Consider the following 19,965-nt stretch of genomic DNA (forward strand, 5'->3'; position numbering starts at 1 on the left):
GTGGTTTTATAGACGTTTTTTTCACAGTTTGTGAGTTGGATTGAACTAAACTTTTATGAGCATATAGAAGACTTATAGTAGCATTTGTGTAAAAGTTTTTATTCTAAGTAGACAATCAAAGTACGAATTATAGCTTGCTATAGCTCATTGACTAGGATTAGGGCTTACAAAGAGAAATCAAAAATATCTAATTATGAAAGTAGTAACGTAGTTGGAGTTTGTCTATGGTTGAAGTTACTAAAAAAAATGTTTCTAAGTACTTTGTATTAGCTTTAAGCACTTTTGAATTAAAATATACATTGTATTCTTCTTATATGGCTGAAATCTATTAGGATTTCTTGGATACTTATAAAACACAACTTCACCTTCTATAGCCAAATCTCTAGTGCATTCTCAAATAAGACAATACATATGTCATGAACATATTCATGTAAGCTAGTAATTACATATACAAATAGGTGGAAGTAAGTAAAAGTAGATAAAAATAAGTTAATTCTATAGTATTTAATATGGAAGCTTCCTAAAAGCTTTATAGACGTTGCTTTGACTTCATAGGTATCTTTAATTGACTTTTTGGATTAAAAACGTGGTCAAAAAGTTAGCCATGTGCCACACATGTTGTTAGCTTGAAGATCAGGCTAACTATGTAGTCCATATATAGAAAAACTTGCCTTATAAGTCTAAACATGTGTCCTACAAAGTCAACACATATAGAAGGTCCTATAGAACGTCACCACGTAGCCCCTAGTTAGATAGTATATATAGAGACAAGAGTGAAGCCTTCTTCACTCTTGTCAACTCCTTTCTTGCTTCTAGTCTAGTTTCAAGGATCTCTAATTTTCTTGTCTTTTGGCAATAGCCATTCCAGTTTCTCTTTGAATATACATACTTGTTTATTTATATTTTGTTACTTTTCTTTAAGTGAAGGCTCACTTGTCTGATTTGCTTTTCATCAAGTTCTTGTCCTTGACAGATTGGCAAGAGTACACCTACAATATCAGAGCTTTGTCTAATCTTGATTAAGAGTGGATTATTCATTTTTCTTGATAAGATATAAGCATATTAGAAATTACAGATTACCCTCTTCTAAACTGATATTGTCCTTAGTATTTTCTTTATTCTCAAGTCCTCTCTTTTATTTGTCTTGAGCGATATTAGACATCTTCTCTTTTCTAAGTGTTATCATGGTTGAACTTCTTAAAATGGAGAGTGCAATGGCACAAATATAAGAGCAATTGAGAGAGTTGATGCTTGCGATGCATCAACTCAATTTACCACCACAAAGAGCAATAAGATTGGAAAGAAGTGAAGATATAGAAATGGTTAGAGATCCTTCAATATCTGCACCAAATCATGTCCTTTCTCCTATGGTGGAACGCCCTTCCAGTGTTAGAGAAGCAAGAATTACCCTATCCGAGAAGTTTGATGGCACCAGATCTAAGTTTCGAGGATTTATCAATTAAGTGCAACTTGTGATTGAACTTCAATCCCAAAGCTATCAAACTCTAGGATCGCAAGTTAGATTCATTAGTACGCTTCTTTCAGGTTCAGCACTATCATGGTTTTCATTTTTTCTTGAACAACGAGATCTAATATTGGATAATCTAGAGTCTTTTTTGGCAGAGTTTTGATCCATGTATGGAAAACATGATGTAATTCGTATTGCAACCAAAAAGATCCATATTTTATGATAAGACAATCGATCAATAACGTTGTATGCTTCACAATTTTGACAACTTGCAACTGATATCAAATGGGATGATGCTGCACTTATTAGCCAATTTTTCTACGGATTATAATATGATGTAAAAAAATTAATACTCAACTTACTTGATCCTCAAACATTGATTCAAGGAATTGACTTTATTGTGAAGTGGGACAATCGCCTTTTTAAATTTCGATCTGAGAACCATACAAGTGGACCTCAACGTTACTATAATTCAATGGCAATACCAACACCTCTTCAACACATACATTCAAAAGTAGAGGATATGCAAATTGATGCAGTACGTTTCAAACCTCTTACTAAGCAAAAAAAGACCCATCATCGTCTAGAAGGATTATGTTTATATTGTGGAGAACTAAAGCACACTGTTCAACATTATCCAAAGAAATGACGCAATCACAAAATGAAGAGTATGGCCGTGAAAGAAGACAATATGTCAGAAAATGAGTTTGACCAGCTACAATAGGGACCGTGCGGTTGGAACTTTGCACAACATCTAATAAAGGTCCTATTCTCTCCTCAGAGCCCTCTCTTTTTTTTACATTAAAAGTTATTTAAGGACCTAAATATTACAAAGCCTCTGCCTTGTTAGATTCAGGAGCCTCGACATGTTTCTTAAATGAAGAATTTACTAAAAAACATAGCATATCTTTACTAAAGAAAACTAAACCTGTTCATGTAGAAGTCATAGATGGTCGTCTATTGTCTTCTAGAGATATTATTCACAAAACCCTTCCTATAGAAGTAATAATCAATGATCATAATAGCTTTGTAGTATTTAATATCATTAGATCTCCTTCTAATCCACTCATTTTAGGTTTATTGTGGTTAGAAAAATACAACCCTCAAATAGATTGGATTTTCCAAACTCTTACTTTCTCTAAAAGTATAACTAACAGTGTATTTAATCAAATAGAGAGTTATAAGTCCAGTTCAATTATACATGTATTTATAGGTGCAAAAGCTTTCTTACATGCTGCTATGAAAGAATCACTATATATTATTTATGCCACACTTGTTTCTACTAGTGGAAAGACTTCAAGTGGTATTCCAAGCCAATATCAAGAATTTCAAGATGTATTCAAAAAAAAAGAATGCAGATTCACTCTCGAAACATCGTTCCTATGATTGTTCAATTGACCTTTAAAAAGGAGCACAATCGCCATTTGGACCAATCTACAGTTTATCACAAAATGAGTTGACTGAACTCAAGGAGTATATTAAAGAAAATCTAGCCAAGAATTTCATACGCCATTCTAAATCTCCGGCAGGAGCTCCAATTCTATTTGTCAAGAAAAAAGATGGATCATTGCAGATGTGTGTTGATTATCGAGGACTCAACAAGATTACCATCAAGAATAGGTATCCACTACCTTTAATATCTGGACTTCTTGATCAGCTGAATCAAGCTAAGATCTATACAAAAATAGATCTCCGGGGAGCATACAATCTAGTACGCATCAAAGAAGGAGATGAATAGAAGACTACGTTTCGAACTAGGTATGGATATTTTGAATACAACATCATACCTTTTGGACTTACAAGTGTATTAGCAGCTTTTCAACATCTAATGAATGATGTTTTTTGAGAGTTTTTGGACGATTTTGTGGTCTATTATCTAGACGACATCTTGATCTATTCTAAGAATCCAGAAGAACATGAACTTCATGTTCGTCGTATGTTACAAAAATTAAGAGATGCAGGACTCTATGCCAAGATAGAAAAGTATTTATTCCACACTACTCAAGTCGATTTTTTAGGTTATATCATTTCAAATGATGGACTTATGATGGATCTTAAGAAAGTTCAAACTATTATAGATTGGAAGATCCCAAAAACGGTTAGAGATGTCCAATGCTTTTTGGGATTTGCCAACTACTATCGGATCTTCATCAAGGACTTCTTTCAAGTTGCAGCTCCAGTTACACGTTTGACTTGTAAAAACAAACTTCAATGGAATCAAGAAGCGGAAGTTGCTTTTAAATCTTTGAAGACAACGTTTGTTTTTGCACCAACCTTGTATCGTGTTGATTTCTCCAAAGCATTCTTTATGGAAACAGATGCATCAGACTTTGCTCTCGGTGCAGTTTTATCACAAATGGGAACAAATGACAAACTTCATCCAGTAGCCTTTCATTCAAGAAAATTCTCAACAATAGAAATCAATTATGACATCCATGACAAAGAACTTCTTGCAATTGTGGATTCTTTTCAAGAATGGCGTCATTATCTAGAAGGCGCTTCCAATCCAGTCACCGTGTATACGGATCACAAGAACCTCGAGTATTTTATGTCAGCACGCATATTAAATCATTGTCAAGCTCGTTGGAGCATGTCTTTATCAAGATTCGAGTTCATCATCACTTATCGACCAGGAAAACAATAAGGTTTGCCCGATGCCTTGTCTAGACATTCTTATCTTGCACCAAAAGAAGGAGATGTACCTTTTGAGTAACAAAGAACGGATCTCTTAAAGCCAAAGCAATTTCATCTTCGAGCAATAAAATCAACATTGACTTTTGATTTAACTTTTCTTAAGCAAGTCCAGTTAAGCATGTCTTCAGACCTTCTTGTTCATGATATCAAGAATAATTCTTCTAAATTTCATGATCCCTCTAAATTTGAATTCAAGAACAACCTACTCTATTTTGAAGGATGCCTATATGTTCCAGAAGGAGAAGCACGTTTACGTATTCTTCAAGCTCGTCACGACTTCCCAACAGCAGGATATTTTGGATATAATAAGACTTTGGAGCTGATATCTAGGGATTTTTGGTGGCCTCAAATGTGGAAGGCAGTCAAAGATTTTGTACAATCATGTGATGTTTGCTCAAGATCGAAAACTCCTTGTCATTGACCTTTTGGACTTCTTCAGCTATTACCCATTCCAGAACAACCATGGTCTTCTGTTTCTATGGACTTCATCACGGATCTTCTAATCTCAGGTTCTTATGACTCTATATTCGTGATAGTAGATCGTTTTACCAAGATGGCACATTTTGTACCATGTACAAAATCTATCACATGTGAAGAAATAGCTAAACTCTTTCTTGACAATATCTATCGCTATCATGGATTACCCAAGGATATTATATCAGATAGGAGAACTCAATTTGTATCAAGATTTTGGCGGACTCTTTTCAAGATTCTAAAAGTAGATATAAAACTATCTTCAACATTCCATCCTCAAACTGATGGACAAATGGAGCGTGTTAATCAAGTTTTGGAGCAATATTTAAGATGTACCATTAACTACCAACAAGATGATTGGACAATTCTTTTACCATTGGCAGAGTTTGCTTACAATAATATGGTACACTCTTCTATAAAACAAATACCTTTCTTTGCTAATTATGGTTATCATCCATGACTTGATACTTTTGACTTTTCAAAAGTTGATAATCCTGCTACGAAAGATTTGGCGATTCATTTATCAGAGCTACATGCAACGATGAAGGCACAGTTAAAAGAGGCTCAAGAACAACAAAAGATCAATGCGGATGTCTATCGAAATGAACAACCACCATTCCTCTTGGGTGATAAGATATGGCTACTTTGTCGCAATATCAAGACCACTCATCCTTGTGACTAGTTGGACTATCGAAGGCTTGGACCATTTCCTATTTTTATACAAATCAATCCAGTTGAATATCGTTTACATCTATCGAAGTTAATGAAAATTCATCCAATATTCCACGTATCTCTTCTTAAATCATACAAGATAGTAGATATACCAAGAAGATGACAAGCTCCACCCCCTCATATAGAAGTGGACAATAATGAAGAGTTTGAAGTAAAAGAAGTCTTAGATTCAAGGCGACGCTGAAATAAATTAAAATATCTTCTCCATTGGCGCAGATATGATATTAGTGAATGCACATGGGAGCCAATAAAGAATCTTACAAATACAACAAAGGCGGTGGAGGCTTTTAATCGACGACATCCATCAAAATCAAGATGAAAACCTTCTTTGTAAAAGAAACAACATCGAGGCAAGATAACATTCTACTTTCAATCTTTGTTTGAAGGTTCTTTGTAGTTTTGGCGCTCAAAAGATGGAGAATCAACAACCAACAGATTCGACTCAAGAGCCTTTACTTATTGACCTACCAGATGAGACATTACGAATGTCACAACCTTCAAGACGATGCAATCGAGATAAAGATCTTCAAGAACGACATATTCTTCCTCAGATAGATGGCAAGATACAACGCGTTTGGTATCACGATTTGGGAAGGGACTCCCGAAGTTTCGTGATTTTGCTAGAGGTATGAACAACTCCTGATGGTGTGGTCACAGATGAGTGGTCACAGATCCTAAATTGAAAAGGTCATATTTCAAACATTCTTCCTCTGTCTTGTAGCTTTTTTCCTATGTAGATTCTATCTATGTATATTAGGACCATTCTAGGAGTCACGTTGTAGTTATTCTAAGTATAGTTTTTATAGTTATAATGGATTGGATCTATTGTTTTTATTGATAATTTGTGTTTGTAGCTTCTACATGATATAATTAACAAAGTGGATATTTTGAAGGGTGAATAGCGGTTACCTCACCGATAGTGCTGAAGGCTTCCTTGAATAGCTACGTCTAAGGCCTCACAAATGTACCCAGCTTGAAAAATTTGTTGGATTTGGATCATAGTTGGTATCCGGATCAAAATCAGCGCACCGTGATGTAAACATAATATCTTGGTTGTTGAACTTGTATTGTCTATTAAGAGTTTGTGTTCTGCCCTGTTCACTGGTGAATTGAATCTCAGTAACCGCCTCCCAACATAGTGGTTGCCTTTGGTGGTTCCGGGGTTGCTGTGGTTCCTATCGTTACAAAATCGATTCCGTACGCCTGAAGGAGAGTTTCGACGTCCGGTTTCATCTATGACACTAGCCGCTCTAGTTCACTGTCTACGGAGCATTGATGTATTAATCCTAGTCGTGGGTTTGATTGTATAAAGTCTTCCCCAATGTCCCACTTTGACTGAATGTATTCTCTGAGCTTCTCCAGGGTGTGAAGAACAAGCTCCTCGACCTTCCGTCTCAACGTTGCGCACTGGTTTGTGTGGTCGATTTGGTCCGTTGTTGGATGCCCAGAATCTTGTGTTTGGTCCATGGTTTCGATGTCGGTGCCCTGCATGGGGTCGTGCTGGTGATCCCTTGTGGTCTTGCGTCCCCTTTAATACTCATAATATTGTGTGTATCCCTCGTCAAGTCCTTCAGATGTGGGAGTATTGGAGGCGTTGTATTATCCGTCTTTTGTTCAAGTGAAGTCGGTCTGGATGCCCCCGTGTCTCCAGGTTGGAAGGGTAAGAGCTCAAAGCTCCCTTTGGACCTTCTTTCCTTTGAATCGAGACTGGCGAAACATTCCAAACTCTCTTGCATTTCAGATAGAGTGTCAAGGGAAGGATTACTTACCTGAGAGGTCAATGTTGTTGTGGTCGCAGGTGGCTCTTTCTCGTGTCTTTCGGTGTTGTCAGCTGTCACCCTGTTTCTCCACGTCTCTCAATGCACTAGTGTCTAGCTACGCTGAGTTTTGCTGTTGTAGGAGTTGGAAATCCTAGAACGCTCTAACTCTGCCGGTTACCTTACTCGCACAATAGTTGGGTGTGCCAAGAAATTCGGGTCTACAATTCGTGTGTCCAATCTATCTGCAAATTGTTGCGAAGTTTCTCCGACTGTAGCAAGCGATCGTGCTATGAAATCTCTCAACAATCAAACATTCCGATATTTGTGGATCACTAGGGTGCGGCTCCGGATTTCACGGATACCGCCGTATCGCTGCTCTGCTCTCCTACCGCTCTACCATCTGAGCTACATCCCCTGATGTGCTACAGTGAAAACATATAAAAAACTTATACTTTGATGAGAATGGGGGCGTCGTGAATACTCGTGACCTTGTAAAAAACACACGGCAAGAGTTTCAGGAGTTGAATACCCCCCAAATCTAATAAAGGATTCAGAGGTTACGCCAACTTCCGTGCACTATGAGCACGAAGGCATTGTAACCACAATTAGAGCTTCCATATCTGATTCCTGCATGCTGAACAAGACTTCACAATAAATGGGCCAAATGTTTAGTACCGACACCAAGTGTTTCTTGTGAGCTCCAAAGCACCATGGCAGAGTGTTGATTGAATGCTTCACAAAAAGGTTCAAAGCTCCCACTGCTCAAAATTGGTCTCTGAGAGGACGTCTACAACAAAATCTCGTGGCATATCAACACTGAAATATTGCAAGATGTTCAAGAATGGACCGAGTCCTGAAGAAAATTGCAAAACAAATCAAAGAGTTATCGTTTCTCTGCTATGGCTCGTGCTCGGGCTACGCAAGCTTCTGTGACATGGCTACCAGGCAAGAGCAACAAGGGATCGGTCCCAAGCTCTCGTCTGCAGGCAGATTGGAGCGTCTCCCACTGGCTTGCATCTCCGAGATACTTCTCGCTCAAGCTCCAGAGAGTGTCACCCTCCTCAACCCTGCCCCATCTCTCCTTCTGCGTCCACACAGCCTGTCTAGATTCCGATCCCACTGCTCTCATTCCCTCCTTCTCTGTTCCCGGTCCCATGTGACGGCTTTCTGCCATGTCAGTGTAGTACTATAGAAGAACCAATTTCGCAGCTAAAAGTGCATGTGCAAAAAAAAGTCCGGAAAAGAGGTTAAGAGACCAACGATTCAGGCACCTGTTACAATTGTGTACTGTCAAGAAACAAGAACTTCCTCTACGCTCATTAAAGAATGTAAAAGTAAAATCACTCTGAGTTGAAAGAAACGAGGACTTTCACGGTGACTCTAACGAAGAATGAAAATAGTAGTGCCAATCTGGGTTCAAGAAATGGCCGGGTTCCGTACTTGATTCACCGATTATGATGAAAAGATTTAAGAAAACTCTAAACCTCAATAATCTTAGCGATCGTGGACAAACGCTCCCGCTCCCTTGACGTGAAGAGAAGTGCAACATCAAAATCGAGGAATTAAAATATCACCTGCAGTTTCTTTTACAACCCCTTTCGCATCTCCTGTTGCATTTCGCACTGCCCTGACAGACGAGCCAACCACTGATGGAGCATCCGAATCCTTGCTCCCTTGTTGCCCCATGGCTCCCGCCCCTCTGCGTCTCTGGGCCGATTTGCTTCTCGTCTCTTACCTGTCCCTAAACCAACGCCCTACTCCCTCTTTTCGCAATCAAGAACATGCCAACAGATAACAACCGATACCACAAGACCACGTCAGAAACACCTTCGCACCAGTTCCATAACCTGCAAGAATCTCAAGAAACACGGAAACAAAGACTAGATTGAATGCAACGAGGAGGCGGACACAAGAAAAACGAGATTTGACACCAACTTCGCAGAAAGCTCTATGTCTGAAAAACAGTTGAAGAAGTCTGCGAAGAATAGCACCAGATTGAAGAGGATCTCCAGGGCAGGGAAAATGTCTCGCGAGGACGCTGATCGATCCACCAAAAAGACGAGACGGAGACGAACTGAGACGATGCGGCACTCAAATCAGCGATGAAGATGGCTTTCGCAGTGACAAAAATGGGGCGCGCTGGGTAAAAATGACGTTGCGACTGAGGGCGCGAAGGCGATGCGATTGTGAGGAAACAGAGATCACCCAACACCCAGAAACGGGGTTCGGACCCAAATTCCCCGCAAATCACACGCCAATCGAGCGACGACGACTCTGTTTTTGCTGTCCCTCCAGCCCTAATTCTCTGAAACACGGCAATTTGTGAAATTAGGGTTTCTCTACTTCACCTTTTAACAAATAAAAAAAAATTAGTTGTTTTTGGTGGGTTATGTTACTGTTGTTCTGGTGGCCGAATAGGATTGTTTGTGCACAAATTTGATGTTGTTAGGACAAATTTGATTTGTTGTGTTTGTTTTCATGGATTGATGTTGTATTTGGTTTATGTGATTATCTGATAATACCAAAATTTGAAACATCGGAACATTGGCTTAATTTCATTTCTTTCAAAATCCTGATATGAGATTTTGTGGAATTTGTTAAGTGAAAATGGATTGAATTTTATTTCTTTCTAAATTAAGATATTTTACACTTTAATTTTGAATTGTTGTTTATTGTTAATTTGTGTAAAAAATGTAACTTGAATTAAAAAAATCTTGTATGGGATTATCTTCTTTATTGAAATAAAAAAAAGTATATGTCTATATGCAAGAAAACTTCATGCCACAAACTAGTTTTATATTATGCAATGATGAAGTGCTTTGTCACAATGTGTACATTTTGTTTTATTTCTTTTTATTTTTTCTCCCAAAAAAGAGATTAAGTAGATTCAATAATAATCTACTACCAATGCAATAATTGATGCAATTCTCTTTAGAAGTTGCAAGCCCAATCCACAATGTTAAACCTTGATATCTTGTAGATATTAAGTAGAGAAGAATTTGAGCTTGTCATCCAAAATTCTCTCTTGCATTCATTAAGTAGAATTGCGGCAACATCCACACACTATGAAATTACAATAGTGACCTTTGATAAATCCTAACACCTTGTCCTATTGGAGATTGGCTAAAATTGGTACTTGTACCATTGTTCTACTAAACTCCTATTCTTATGCTATTGTAGCAACATGGTATGTTGAAATATTGATCAAAATGTAAAAAAAAAATCTTTGGAAATAAATGGGTTTTAAGATATGTGTTGAGTTTAAGCACTTTATTTTATGATGATCAAGGAATGACAAAATAATTGTAGGTGAGTATTTATATTGAGGACAATGACCAACAAAGTAGCAACAAAACTTTCAAATGAGAAAAAAAAAAAAAACAAAACAAAACAAAACAAAACAAAACAAAAAACAAAAAACAAAAAAATAGAATATCTGATAATTTTTGGATTTTTTTGAAACAAAATATTTTATTTGTAAGGCTGCAACCTCGTGTTAATCACAATAAACCAGATGTATCAATATTTTTTTCATTAACTGAGCATTTTTTTCATTGGCATAGATCAATTTTGCTGAAATCCAAATTTTGATCATATCAATCTTATTTTTTACAAAATTTGGAATCATATGTTTCAGACATGATACAATTTAAGATTCTACTAAAGACAGGCATGTATGTATATATGTATATTTTTTATATTCAACTTTTAATTTTCTCTTTTTGTGTTGAAGATCAAATAGGGTATATATCCTGCTAAAATAATCATTTTCCAAATATTGAGTATGTTTAATCCCAAATATTGAGTATAATTTTCTAAATAGTGAGTACATTTTTGTTAATATTGGATCAAGTATTTGGTAGCGGTTAAAAATGTGATAGTGTTCTCATCTTAATTTGGAGTCACACAATACATCCAACTGTTGAATGTGGTATATGCCATGATGTAGTTATGGTAGATTTATTAAATTTATAACTTAATTTTTATTTATTGAAGCGGCTCTTTTATTTAAAGGACAATCCAAAGAATCAACAAGACACTTCTTTTCTTTTCTGTTTATTTTTTGTTTTTTGTTAGTAGACTATGTCAGAATGAGAAAAATTCAAACCACAACATGAATAGAATGGTCATATGAGTATATATATATATATATATATAAATATATCTGTTTGTGTGTTTTTTTTTACCTTGAATTAAACAATTTAGTTGTTTGTTCAAAGTTGCAGTATTTTGATTGATGGTTCAAAGATGTATTTAATGAGACTGTAAAATTAAATTGTTATTGCTTTTAAGCAATTTCACCAACTACTTCAAAATACTCAAATACTCTAGTATTATATTCTATGGAAGTTCAACACACCTTAAACCTTTCACTAGTTCATATGTTTTTATTTGATGCCAAAATAGGTGCAGGTCATTTTTATTTTATTATTGGTTTCATTTTTACATGAAAACTATTAATAAACAAAATAAATAAGAAAACAAATATATATACATACATGTAGTATTAGACACCAATCTTATTCAATTCCAACAAATAATATAATATAATATAATATAAATATACAAGTATACACACAAAAAAAATTACACATCATCAACAACAACAACAATTAACAAGTGCGAAGCCAAAATGATGAACCGAAGAAAAGCGAAGAAAAGGTAGAAGAAAAAAGTGAAGAAGAAACACAAACACAGACATCCAAAATTTAAAAGTAAAGGTAAAGTAGAAGAAAAAGTGTGCGCTTATTTAAAGTATACGTTTGGAAGCAATTGATGGAAAGGACCAAGTTTTGGGAGGGCGAAGTTCCCGGCGTAATTTAAGCTACACTGCCGGGCTTTCTTTGGATTAGGGTTTAGGGTTTCATCCGACTCGCATTTGCGCTGAAGGCGTCGACCATTGCATTGTATTGGTTTGTGGTCATTCTGCAGACCCACCACGTTTTCACAATTCACAGGTTTTTTATGGACTTGGGTTTCCCCCTGTTCACCGGATCTCGAATTGGGCCTCTTTGGTTGCGGGCGAACGCAGCGAATTTCCTCATGATTTGGCTTCCGGGCTGGTTCCCCGGATGGGTAGGATCGATGCTATTAACTGGAACGTAATAGATTGGAATCCGTTTCTGCAAATTCGTTGTGTGTTGATCAAGTGCTCCCGGTTCGAAGCAGTCGGCGGATTTGCCGGACTGGAATTGGGTGATTGGTCTTCTTGCCACTAGTTGGGTGTCTATGCTGCCACCGACCACGACAACTATATGAATATACGGGCACATTTTAGTACAAATGTGTCTTGTGCTCAGATGTGACACAACCGTCTAACTTGTACGCATGCACGCTAGCATTAGATGGAGTGTGTGCAGTTGGCAGAGTAGACGATGTCATATTCGGATGCTGCTTGGCTGTCGCCACATGGGTTTCTGAACAGTTTCTAAGACTACACACAGACTACGACGTCGCACTGAACGCAATATAAGAAAGGCAAAGCTCAGACCGAATCTCGGGCATGTCAGACAATTAAACCTCCGAAGTGACGTAAGAATCATATTTTGGTGCGCAAATAATGGAACTTAAATTGTGATTACCAGATCAGAGACGTTGACGACCTAATTTACTATAGGGCTTCGCCCTAAAGATGAAGACTGGGCAGCCTGAGGGAATATGACAGTGTTTTATATCAGAACACGAAAGAAAGAGAGATTTACCCACACAGCTCTCTAGGTTCGGGTCCGAAGTTCAGGTTGCCCACCTGGCGCTGAATGATCGAAAGACACTCTCCGAACACAATGTACGAACCAACTTTTCACAAAAACCTGCCCCTGATTTATATGCTAACCTACATGCTTTCTCATGATACGTGGTCTGCTGAGGTGAATGATTCACACACCCACCTTACAAAACGTCTTCGACATTGAGACGGCATTTTACGTTTGCCAGTCTGCATATGTCTTTGGGCAGCCTGCTGTCAGGCTAAAAGGAGTGTTGTAATTTCCACTCCGGATAAGTTCTGTGGATTACTAATCCAAAGGATTCTGAGGCTGAAACTGCAGCAGAATAAGAATCCTGCAATCAGGGATGTGCAACTCGTTTCCCAGTATAGTACACGTTACGGGCATAAGGATTACGGGTACAAACTGGTAGAGTTACTATCGCAACTTCGAGGATTGAATTGCTGATGCACCACTTTCGTTCCTTTTCCAGTACAGTTACAGAGGTCGGTTGAGATTGATTGTCGATCCATCAACAGACTTTACATGCACTTCTTGGGTAGGAAGGTGATACTCGATGCCAAGCTCTTCAAAGCCTTTTTTCATTTCCAAGATTATCTCAGACCTTCGGGCCGTCTTCTCTCCAAAGTTTTGGAAGTTCATTGTGTGCGTAAGCCCCAAAACAAGTTCCAATCTTCCGTGCTCGGGTGAACAGTCCATACAATTAATAGTGAAAGTTTCTTTCCAGTGCTGAGGCTTGCTGGTGATATATCTGGAGAAAGGACAAAACAGAAACCTCATTAAAAAAACTCCACTCGATCAATTTCTGTAACGGCCAAAAGGATGGTGATGCTTTCTGCATTAAATCCAAGATTATATACTGGGATCATGACGATTAGAAAACAATAGAGGCAAGCTGGTTATACGCAGTCACAGATCTGAGCACGAGATTCAACGATTGCTGTATCTGGAATGAACTGAACAAATAGAGATTGAAACACACCTGCCGATAAACTCTCTGAGCCGTCCAATCTTCTCTGCGGGGGTGGCTGAAGAAATGAAGAACTTAAACATATCACCCATGTCTGGACTTCGGTAGTAGTTTGAAATAGGCTTGGTTGCAAGCACCGAATTAGGGTACCAGACCTTGGCATTGAAATCTCCCAAAAAGACCGTCGTCAGAATGTTCATCTCTTCAACCACGTACTGCAACAACATTGCAACGCTTGATAGTCAGCTACTGGCCATGGTTTATCAGACCGTAGAGACCTCCTACATTGATTGTAACTTTGGAAAGTCAACATAAAGAACACGATGGAATATCTTAAATTAGAATAATTAAATCGCACATTTAGTTCTTGTCAAGCATTGCGCAAGCAGATTTATAGAACTGAGTGTGTCAACTTACCATGACTCCATCGATGAGGCAGCGGTCTCCAACGTCGAATGGGTGATACACGAAAACGAAGACAATGGCTTCGAACACAGTCTTTAATGTGTTTCCAAAGATGAAAACCATAAGTACCAACTGAGACGAGACGAATAGCAGAAGTTGCGTGGTAGCGATGTCCAAGATAAGAAGCCAGATGACGAGCACTATTATGGACAGGACAACATCGATCATGCGATGGAGCTTGCTAACAGCACTCTTGGTGTCACTGAGTGATAGAGCAAGTGCGCGTCTCTCCTGGTACACATTCACCTGCGAGCACCACAGACGAGGTTTGAATTGAGCTATGGATGCCAATTCCACAGCAATGAGATGCCAATCTGTACAAAAAACGATGCGAAACGTTGATTATGCCTGGAAGTGAGAAATGGAAATTAAGAAAACTGCCGCTCAGATTGTATCTTATCAACGTCACATTGTTGGGGAATGTTTGGCAGATAGGACAAACATACCACCCAGCTCTTGAGAGCCTTCTTTGTAATTTTCCCCGTCTCCATGGCTTCGTCAAAAAGAGCTAGCGCACGTATGGCGTCCTCTTCTGGCATGAACCGCATCAGATCTCCCTCAGTAATACAGCTGCAGTCCACAACATCATTGTACAACGATGTCAGTGCGACCTAACGAAGAGCGAGGGCAAAGGACATTGCACTGCAGATGTTCCACTGCTAAATGATTTAGCTGATGGATTCCTTCATAACATGTTGAGGTCGACAAAGACACGATCGACACAAAGGGCGAGGCAGTAAATTAGGGCTAGCATAAAAAGCACAAAAGACGGCAGAAATTTCTTACGAAGCGCCAAGTTTTGCAACATTGTTGAAAACTTCCTTGGCAACAGCTTTAGCCTGCCACTCACTCCTGATCTCAGTGTCCATTTCTTCTTCAGCATTGCCATCAAGTCCTTGACCAAAAGTGGCGACGCCCTGAGACCTGACCAAATTAACAAGGCGCTTCATGTTGAAGGCTGACACATTCTGCCGATTGAGCTTGTGCAGGTGTTGCACAGTAATACCAGATCCTGCCTTGACCTCCCCTGAGACGGGAGTGGTCTTACTTCTACTCAGTTTTCTAGACTTTTGAGTCTCATTGTTCTCGCTAATTCCTGGCAACCCTTCCAAACCCTTGGCCGTTGCGCCAGCTTTTTTCAGCAGAGACACTTCCTCCAGCAACTTCTCGTCGTCCTCTTTCATCCTCTCGATCTCGACTACGGGCGGCCCAGAGAGAACCTCTAACACATGCTGGTTGAAAAGCGAGTCGCGAATCCGCTCGAAGTATGTTCCGACATGGAAGGACGACGCAAGCAACTTTACTAAGAACACTTTTACGAGGAACAGTACTGCCGCCAGAAGAATGCATTGTAAAACCTTGGTGACGTACATGAGTTTTCTGCTGACTTTCTGCGCTCTTGAGTCGAACATAAAATTCCATGCCATCAGCACCGACGCCAACCAAATGCAGTTCCTGACACCCCGCCGCAAAGCATACACGAAGTACAGCACCCGCTTCCGCATTAAGAAATTCATCTCGAAAACAAGAACTAACGCTCGGGTCACCCATCCGGAGACTAAACGACCGCAAACAATCACCAGCGCTAGAAGAAACCATTTCCAAAGCAAAAGCCCCCACAACTCTAAGTTTCTTGCTTGGGGTAGTATTCTGCTGCAAATCACAGCTCCGAGCAGCACGAAGAACGCTATCCACTCCAAACATACACTCCATGTCAGTTTCCTCCGAAACTTAGGGCGCTCTGGCATGTCCAAATCCTTGAAGGGGTCTTCTTCTTCCTCCTCCACGCGCCCGAGCTGAATCATCCCCGATTTCATCATCTGCGACTTTAGCTGACCAGACCATAGCTTCCCTGATCGTAGCTGCTGTGACCTCTGCGGGCCGGACTTCAGCTGGCCGGATCGCGCGCCTCCCGACTTCCGTGGACTACCGCTGTTCTGATCAAATGGCTTCCTTGGCTCAGCAAATCTCGACTTCGCTCTGTTGTAATGACTCGCAGGTATCGCAGAGGACTTGACAACCAACTCCTCGTCCCGAAATGAGTGGCGCTGACTACTGTGAGAGCTCGTCTTGCGCAGACGGAGACTCCCAATCTCGTCGCCACGGTCGAGCTTCTCCCCATAGTTCTTCGGGCCCTCAACGGCAAATGCAGGATTCTCCATGAACCCCGAGACCTGATCGCCCGAAGAGGGAAGGTGAGACAACAATGCCGGCAAGCGTAGGGAGGAGTTTGTCGAATCCGAGTCCACCTGCGAAACACCCCGCTTCATGGAACTCATAGCCGAGTTATCCTTGCTCAACTCGGACTCCGACTGCGAGTAAATGTGCGTCTCGGGGAGATGAGGCAAACTGCCCCGCTTCTGCGTCCAGGGTCCGGGACCTGTATTCTCAGGATCCACCTCTATCGCTAAATCCTTCGGCTGTTTCCGCCACAAGCTGCCGGAGGAGTCCATTGCCTTCCCATACCCCATGTCCAAACTCTTCGTCCGCCACCTCTTGTGTGGGGTAATCCCTGAGGGGGGCTCTTGGTTCAACAAACTGACCTTCTCCAGCTGGTCCTGGTCAGATCCCTCGTGCCAACCCACCCCAACGTCCTTTCCCTGCTGCGCCTCCGACCCCCTCCTCCCGGTCTCGTCGAACCGAATTCGCGACGGCAGTCGCTCTTCCATCTCACGCCCAATGCTTTTGGAATACTGCAAATGTCCGCCTGATGCAGCTCTCGCGCGTCTTTCTAAATCCGCGAGAGAGGACCCCGGCCTCTCATCGCGCAATTCGCCTACACCCCCGGCTACTTCCCGAGCCTCGACGATTTTCTCAAAAAATCTGTCAGGTTTTTTCATTCTGCTCCCTGTCTTACCACTTAGAAAGCCATCTGTCGCAATCTGGTTGCTAGGGTCCTTCAGCACGAGCTTGTTTCGTGTTTCAATCGCACTCATCTCATGTCTACCGCTAAAGACCGAATGCCAATGTCCTCGAAGGCTCACCTACCACGTCCGACGCTGCTCCGCTAACTTAGCAGATGCAAAGGTGAATTTACACCACGAAGATCTAGGGAATCGGTGAGACTTGCGACGTGATTTTACGATCCTCACACTAATTTCGGACTTAACTCTACTTTACCCACCACAAATGAGTAAACCGCTTCACATCATGTCTTAACTGCGTCCGCATTATCCTCCTTCCCTCGTTGTCGTTTTGTTCCGTTTGTCTTCTGATGTCAGCTGACCGCTCGGAAAGTGGCGCGCTTCTTCAGGAGCATCAACTTGCCACTAAGTCACCCGCGGTTCCATGAGTTGAGAGCCGTTCACAGCATGTGGAATTATCGACCACGTTTGCATTTGTGATATGACTTCGACGACTAGGAGAATTCAACGTGCATGGCAGGAGTGCAGCCAGAAGTGCTATTCTGTGTCATTGCTCGATGATTGTGCAGGCTCGTCAGCATTCGAGATGATGTTGTGACATATTCTGATGGTGGATTAAGTAATCGCAGTTTTGAGAGGGATCTTCTAAACAAATCCGCCGCGATTGTAGCCTGACGGAAAAAACAGGGAGTGCAATATGAAAATCCTCCAAGATCTACCATGCGTCGTTCAGAGACAACACTCAGCGATGAACCCTAGACCAACATCGATTCGAGCGAAAGGATTCGGAGGATAAAATCTTGTCCCGACCATTTCAAAGAAATCAAAAGCAGCAGACTAAAAAGAAAACCATAAAAAAAATTCAAAAATTCAAAATTCAAAACCAGACTTTATGGACTGAAAGCTGGTCGAAAAATGAGTGTTACAACCAGAGATTGTACGCAAGAATCGTGGCAGTTACAATCCTCGAAGAACAAACATATCTGCATTATCGACTTACGGAAGACACGCAGCTCATCCTGGCGACGTTATAGTGGGTACCAGCTTCTCCAACCCAGCCAGATTCTAGCTATGGCCACGTAAACCCTGCAACCCTAAGCGTTTCTGAAACCCACCGATATCAAATCGTTACCGTTATCCAAAAAACTCCGAGCAACCATCCCATTCCATCACCTCACACTACCAAACCTACTGCATCGACGGAACGCACAGCTTAGTGTGCGGCATAGCGGCGACCGGGAATCAAACCGTAAGATCCATCGAGAGAGTTGGAGCACCGGCCGACGACAGTTGCAGTCGCGGCAAGTCGAGGGGGGTCTTGGTGGTGATGGTGACCTGCCGAGCACGATGCACGATGCGTGGATCGTGCCGGCGTGATTGCAACTGTAACCGGAGCACGACGAAGGCATGGAGCTTGCGGTTGCGTTCAGAACTCCACCAGTCTCACGTCCGCGCTTCCGTCGTTCCTCCACAAAAGGGGGTTCAAGCACGGCGCATCGACAATCACAGCAGCAGCAGCTACCACAGCTCACGACGTCCACAAGTTCGAAACCATGTCGTTGGATCCGTTCGCGCTTAAGCTTGGCCCAACACTTCATGGAAATCGTTGGGTCCCCACATCGCACACTTAAAACTGCGACGATACAAATCCGCGTCTATAAGCGGCGAATTCGGGCTAGATTTTTCTAGTGTGCGTCTCACGGATGGCTCAGGAATCTCAACCTCGCTCACTGTCTCTCTGTCTCTCTCGCTCTCGATCTGCGATGCGTCGTCAATCGATCTTGGTGACGAGCACCGCATCGATGTGCTCTTAGTCTTCGGATCGATCGTCGACTAATAACCACGTTTTTGTAGAGCTGCCGTTGCTGCCGTTACTGTTGTTGTTTGTTTGTTTTTGTTTTGTTTTTTCTTATTATATAGACCTTGCATTGGATTGGAAATCGCGTCAGTTTCTATTTCAACAACAAGCCTGCAAAACAGCTGCTTGAGATGGAATATTTGATTTCCTTCACAGTGTGTGTGGAACAGCAAAATGTGTATATTTAAACTTGTGTAATGCCTTCAGAATTGGTGTTGAAATGAGATGGGGGGGGGGTCACTTGTTGTGACTTGATGAATTATTCCAAACTTCGATAACAAAAAACATAATAACATTACAACATGTACGCAAAACAGAAACTTGGCCATGAAGTAGATTCTCGATTAGGTGTTAATTGGATGTGATATACGCATGAATTTTTTTTCATACGGTTGGAGGTATTTGATTGAGTTTAGATGAAAATTTTACATGTGCATTTTTATTCTAGCTTTGGTCTGTATTACTGAGGGTTTTTCATCAACAAAGTTTTTGAGTACATTTCTGTGTCCGTAGTGTTATATTTTCAGTTATTTGTGAACTTTTTGAGAATGTTTTGTACAGATTTGTTAAAATTCAATCCATTTACTTATTAGCTATCAGAGAATTGTTGCCTAATATTGCTGCCTAATATTTTTTTGTTTAAAGAGTAGGCAATTCCACACAACATTGTAGAGTGTACATGAACAGTTAATCACGTTTTGTAGGAACTCTTTCACACGTGCTTTGTTAAAATCATGCATGTTCATCTGTATTACCCAAATTATCCTCAAAAGATATAAAGCATACCGTGTTTTTCATTGTCAATTTCATGCCAATTTATTTTCAATTATTAAATTAACATGATGGCATATTTTTGTAGTCAATATGCCAAAAACATTTTCACCATTATTATATTTGACCATTTGTAAATATCAACGCACAGTATTCATTTTCAAATTTGAATTCACGTTAAAA

The 19,965-nt window shown here is 40.4% G+C and overlaps 2 protein-coding genes across 5 annotated transcripts; both read right to left on the minus strand.

Moving 5' to 3' along the window:
- Positions 1 to 6,404: 6,404 nt before the first annotated feature.
- Positions 6,405 to 10,108, minus strand: LOC112288779 (uncharacterized). Of its 4 annotated transcripts, XR_016505369.1 has the most exons (4): positions 10,094 to 10,108; positions 9,525 to 9,640; positions 9,120 to 9,433; positions 6,405 to 8,891 (listed from the first exon to the last, which is right to left on the minus strand). XR_016505369.1 is itself a non-coding variant. In XM_090254054.1 (3 exons), coding segments are annotated over exons 1-3 (330 nt in total). In that variant the 5' UTR covers positions 9,666 to 9,680; the 3' UTR covers positions 6,405 to 8,890. The 4 variants fall into 4 exon arrangements, 3 of the variants coding, with proteins under 3 accessions (XP_090110180.1, XP_090110179.1, XP_024389096.1); XM_090254054.1 differs by lacking the exons at positions 9,525 to 9,640; positions 10,094 to 10,108 and adding an exon at positions 9,651 to 9,680; XM_090254053.1 differs by lacking the exons at positions 9,525 to 9,640; positions 10,094 to 10,108 and having other exon boundaries at positions 6,405 to 8,268; positions 8,703 to 8,882; positions 9,120 to 9,455.
- A 2,564-nt stretch (positions 10,109 to 12,672) lies between these two features.
- Positions 12,673 to 17,348, minus strand: LOC112288830 (mechanosensitive ion channel protein 6). Its single transcript, XM_024533466.3, has 5 exons — positions 15,076 to 17,348; positions 14,736 to 14,859; positions 14,242 to 14,535; positions 13,837 to 14,039; positions 12,673 to 13,605 (listed from the first exon to the last, which is right to left on the minus strand). The coding sequence occupies exons 1-5, from the start codon at positions 17,223 to 17,225 to the stop codon at positions 13,332 to 13,334; spliced, it is 3,045 nt and encodes a 1,014-aa protein (XP_024389234.1). The 5' UTR covers positions 17,226 to 17,348; the 3' UTR covers positions 12,673 to 13,331.
- Positions 17,349 to 19,965: the final 2,617 nt, after the last annotated feature.

This window comes from Physcomitrium patens, chromosome 11, assembly GCF_059467195.1.
Source record: "Physcomitrium patens ecotype Gransden chromosome 11, ASM5946719v1, whole genome shotgun sequence".
NCBI classification, from domain to species: domain Eukaryota; kingdom Viridiplantae; phylum Streptophyta; class Bryopsida; order Funariales; family Funariaceae; genus Physcomitrium; species Physcomitrium patens.

Coding starts and splice junctions, on each gene's coding strand:
- LOC112288830 (XM_024533466.3), bottom strand. CDS start 17,225: ATGAGTGCGATTGAAACACGAAACAAGCTCGTGCTGAAGGACCCTAGC. Junction 14,860..15,075: donor GTTGCAAAACTTGGCGCTTC/GTAAGAAATTTC, acceptor TGTGGACTGCAG/CTGTATTACTGAGGGAGATC. Junction 14,536..14,735: donor AGGCTCTCAAGAGCTGGGTG/GTATGTTTGTCC, acceptor TGGTGCTCGCAG/GTGAATGTGTACCAGGAGAG.
- LOC112288779 (XM_090254053.1), bottom strand. CDS start 8,814: ATGGGGCAACAAGGGAGCAAGGATTCGGATGCTCCATCAGTGGTTGGC. Junction 8,269..8,702: donor GGTTGTAAAAGAAACTGCAG/GTGATATTTTAA, acceptor GACCGGGAACAG/AGAAGGAGGGAATGAGAGCA.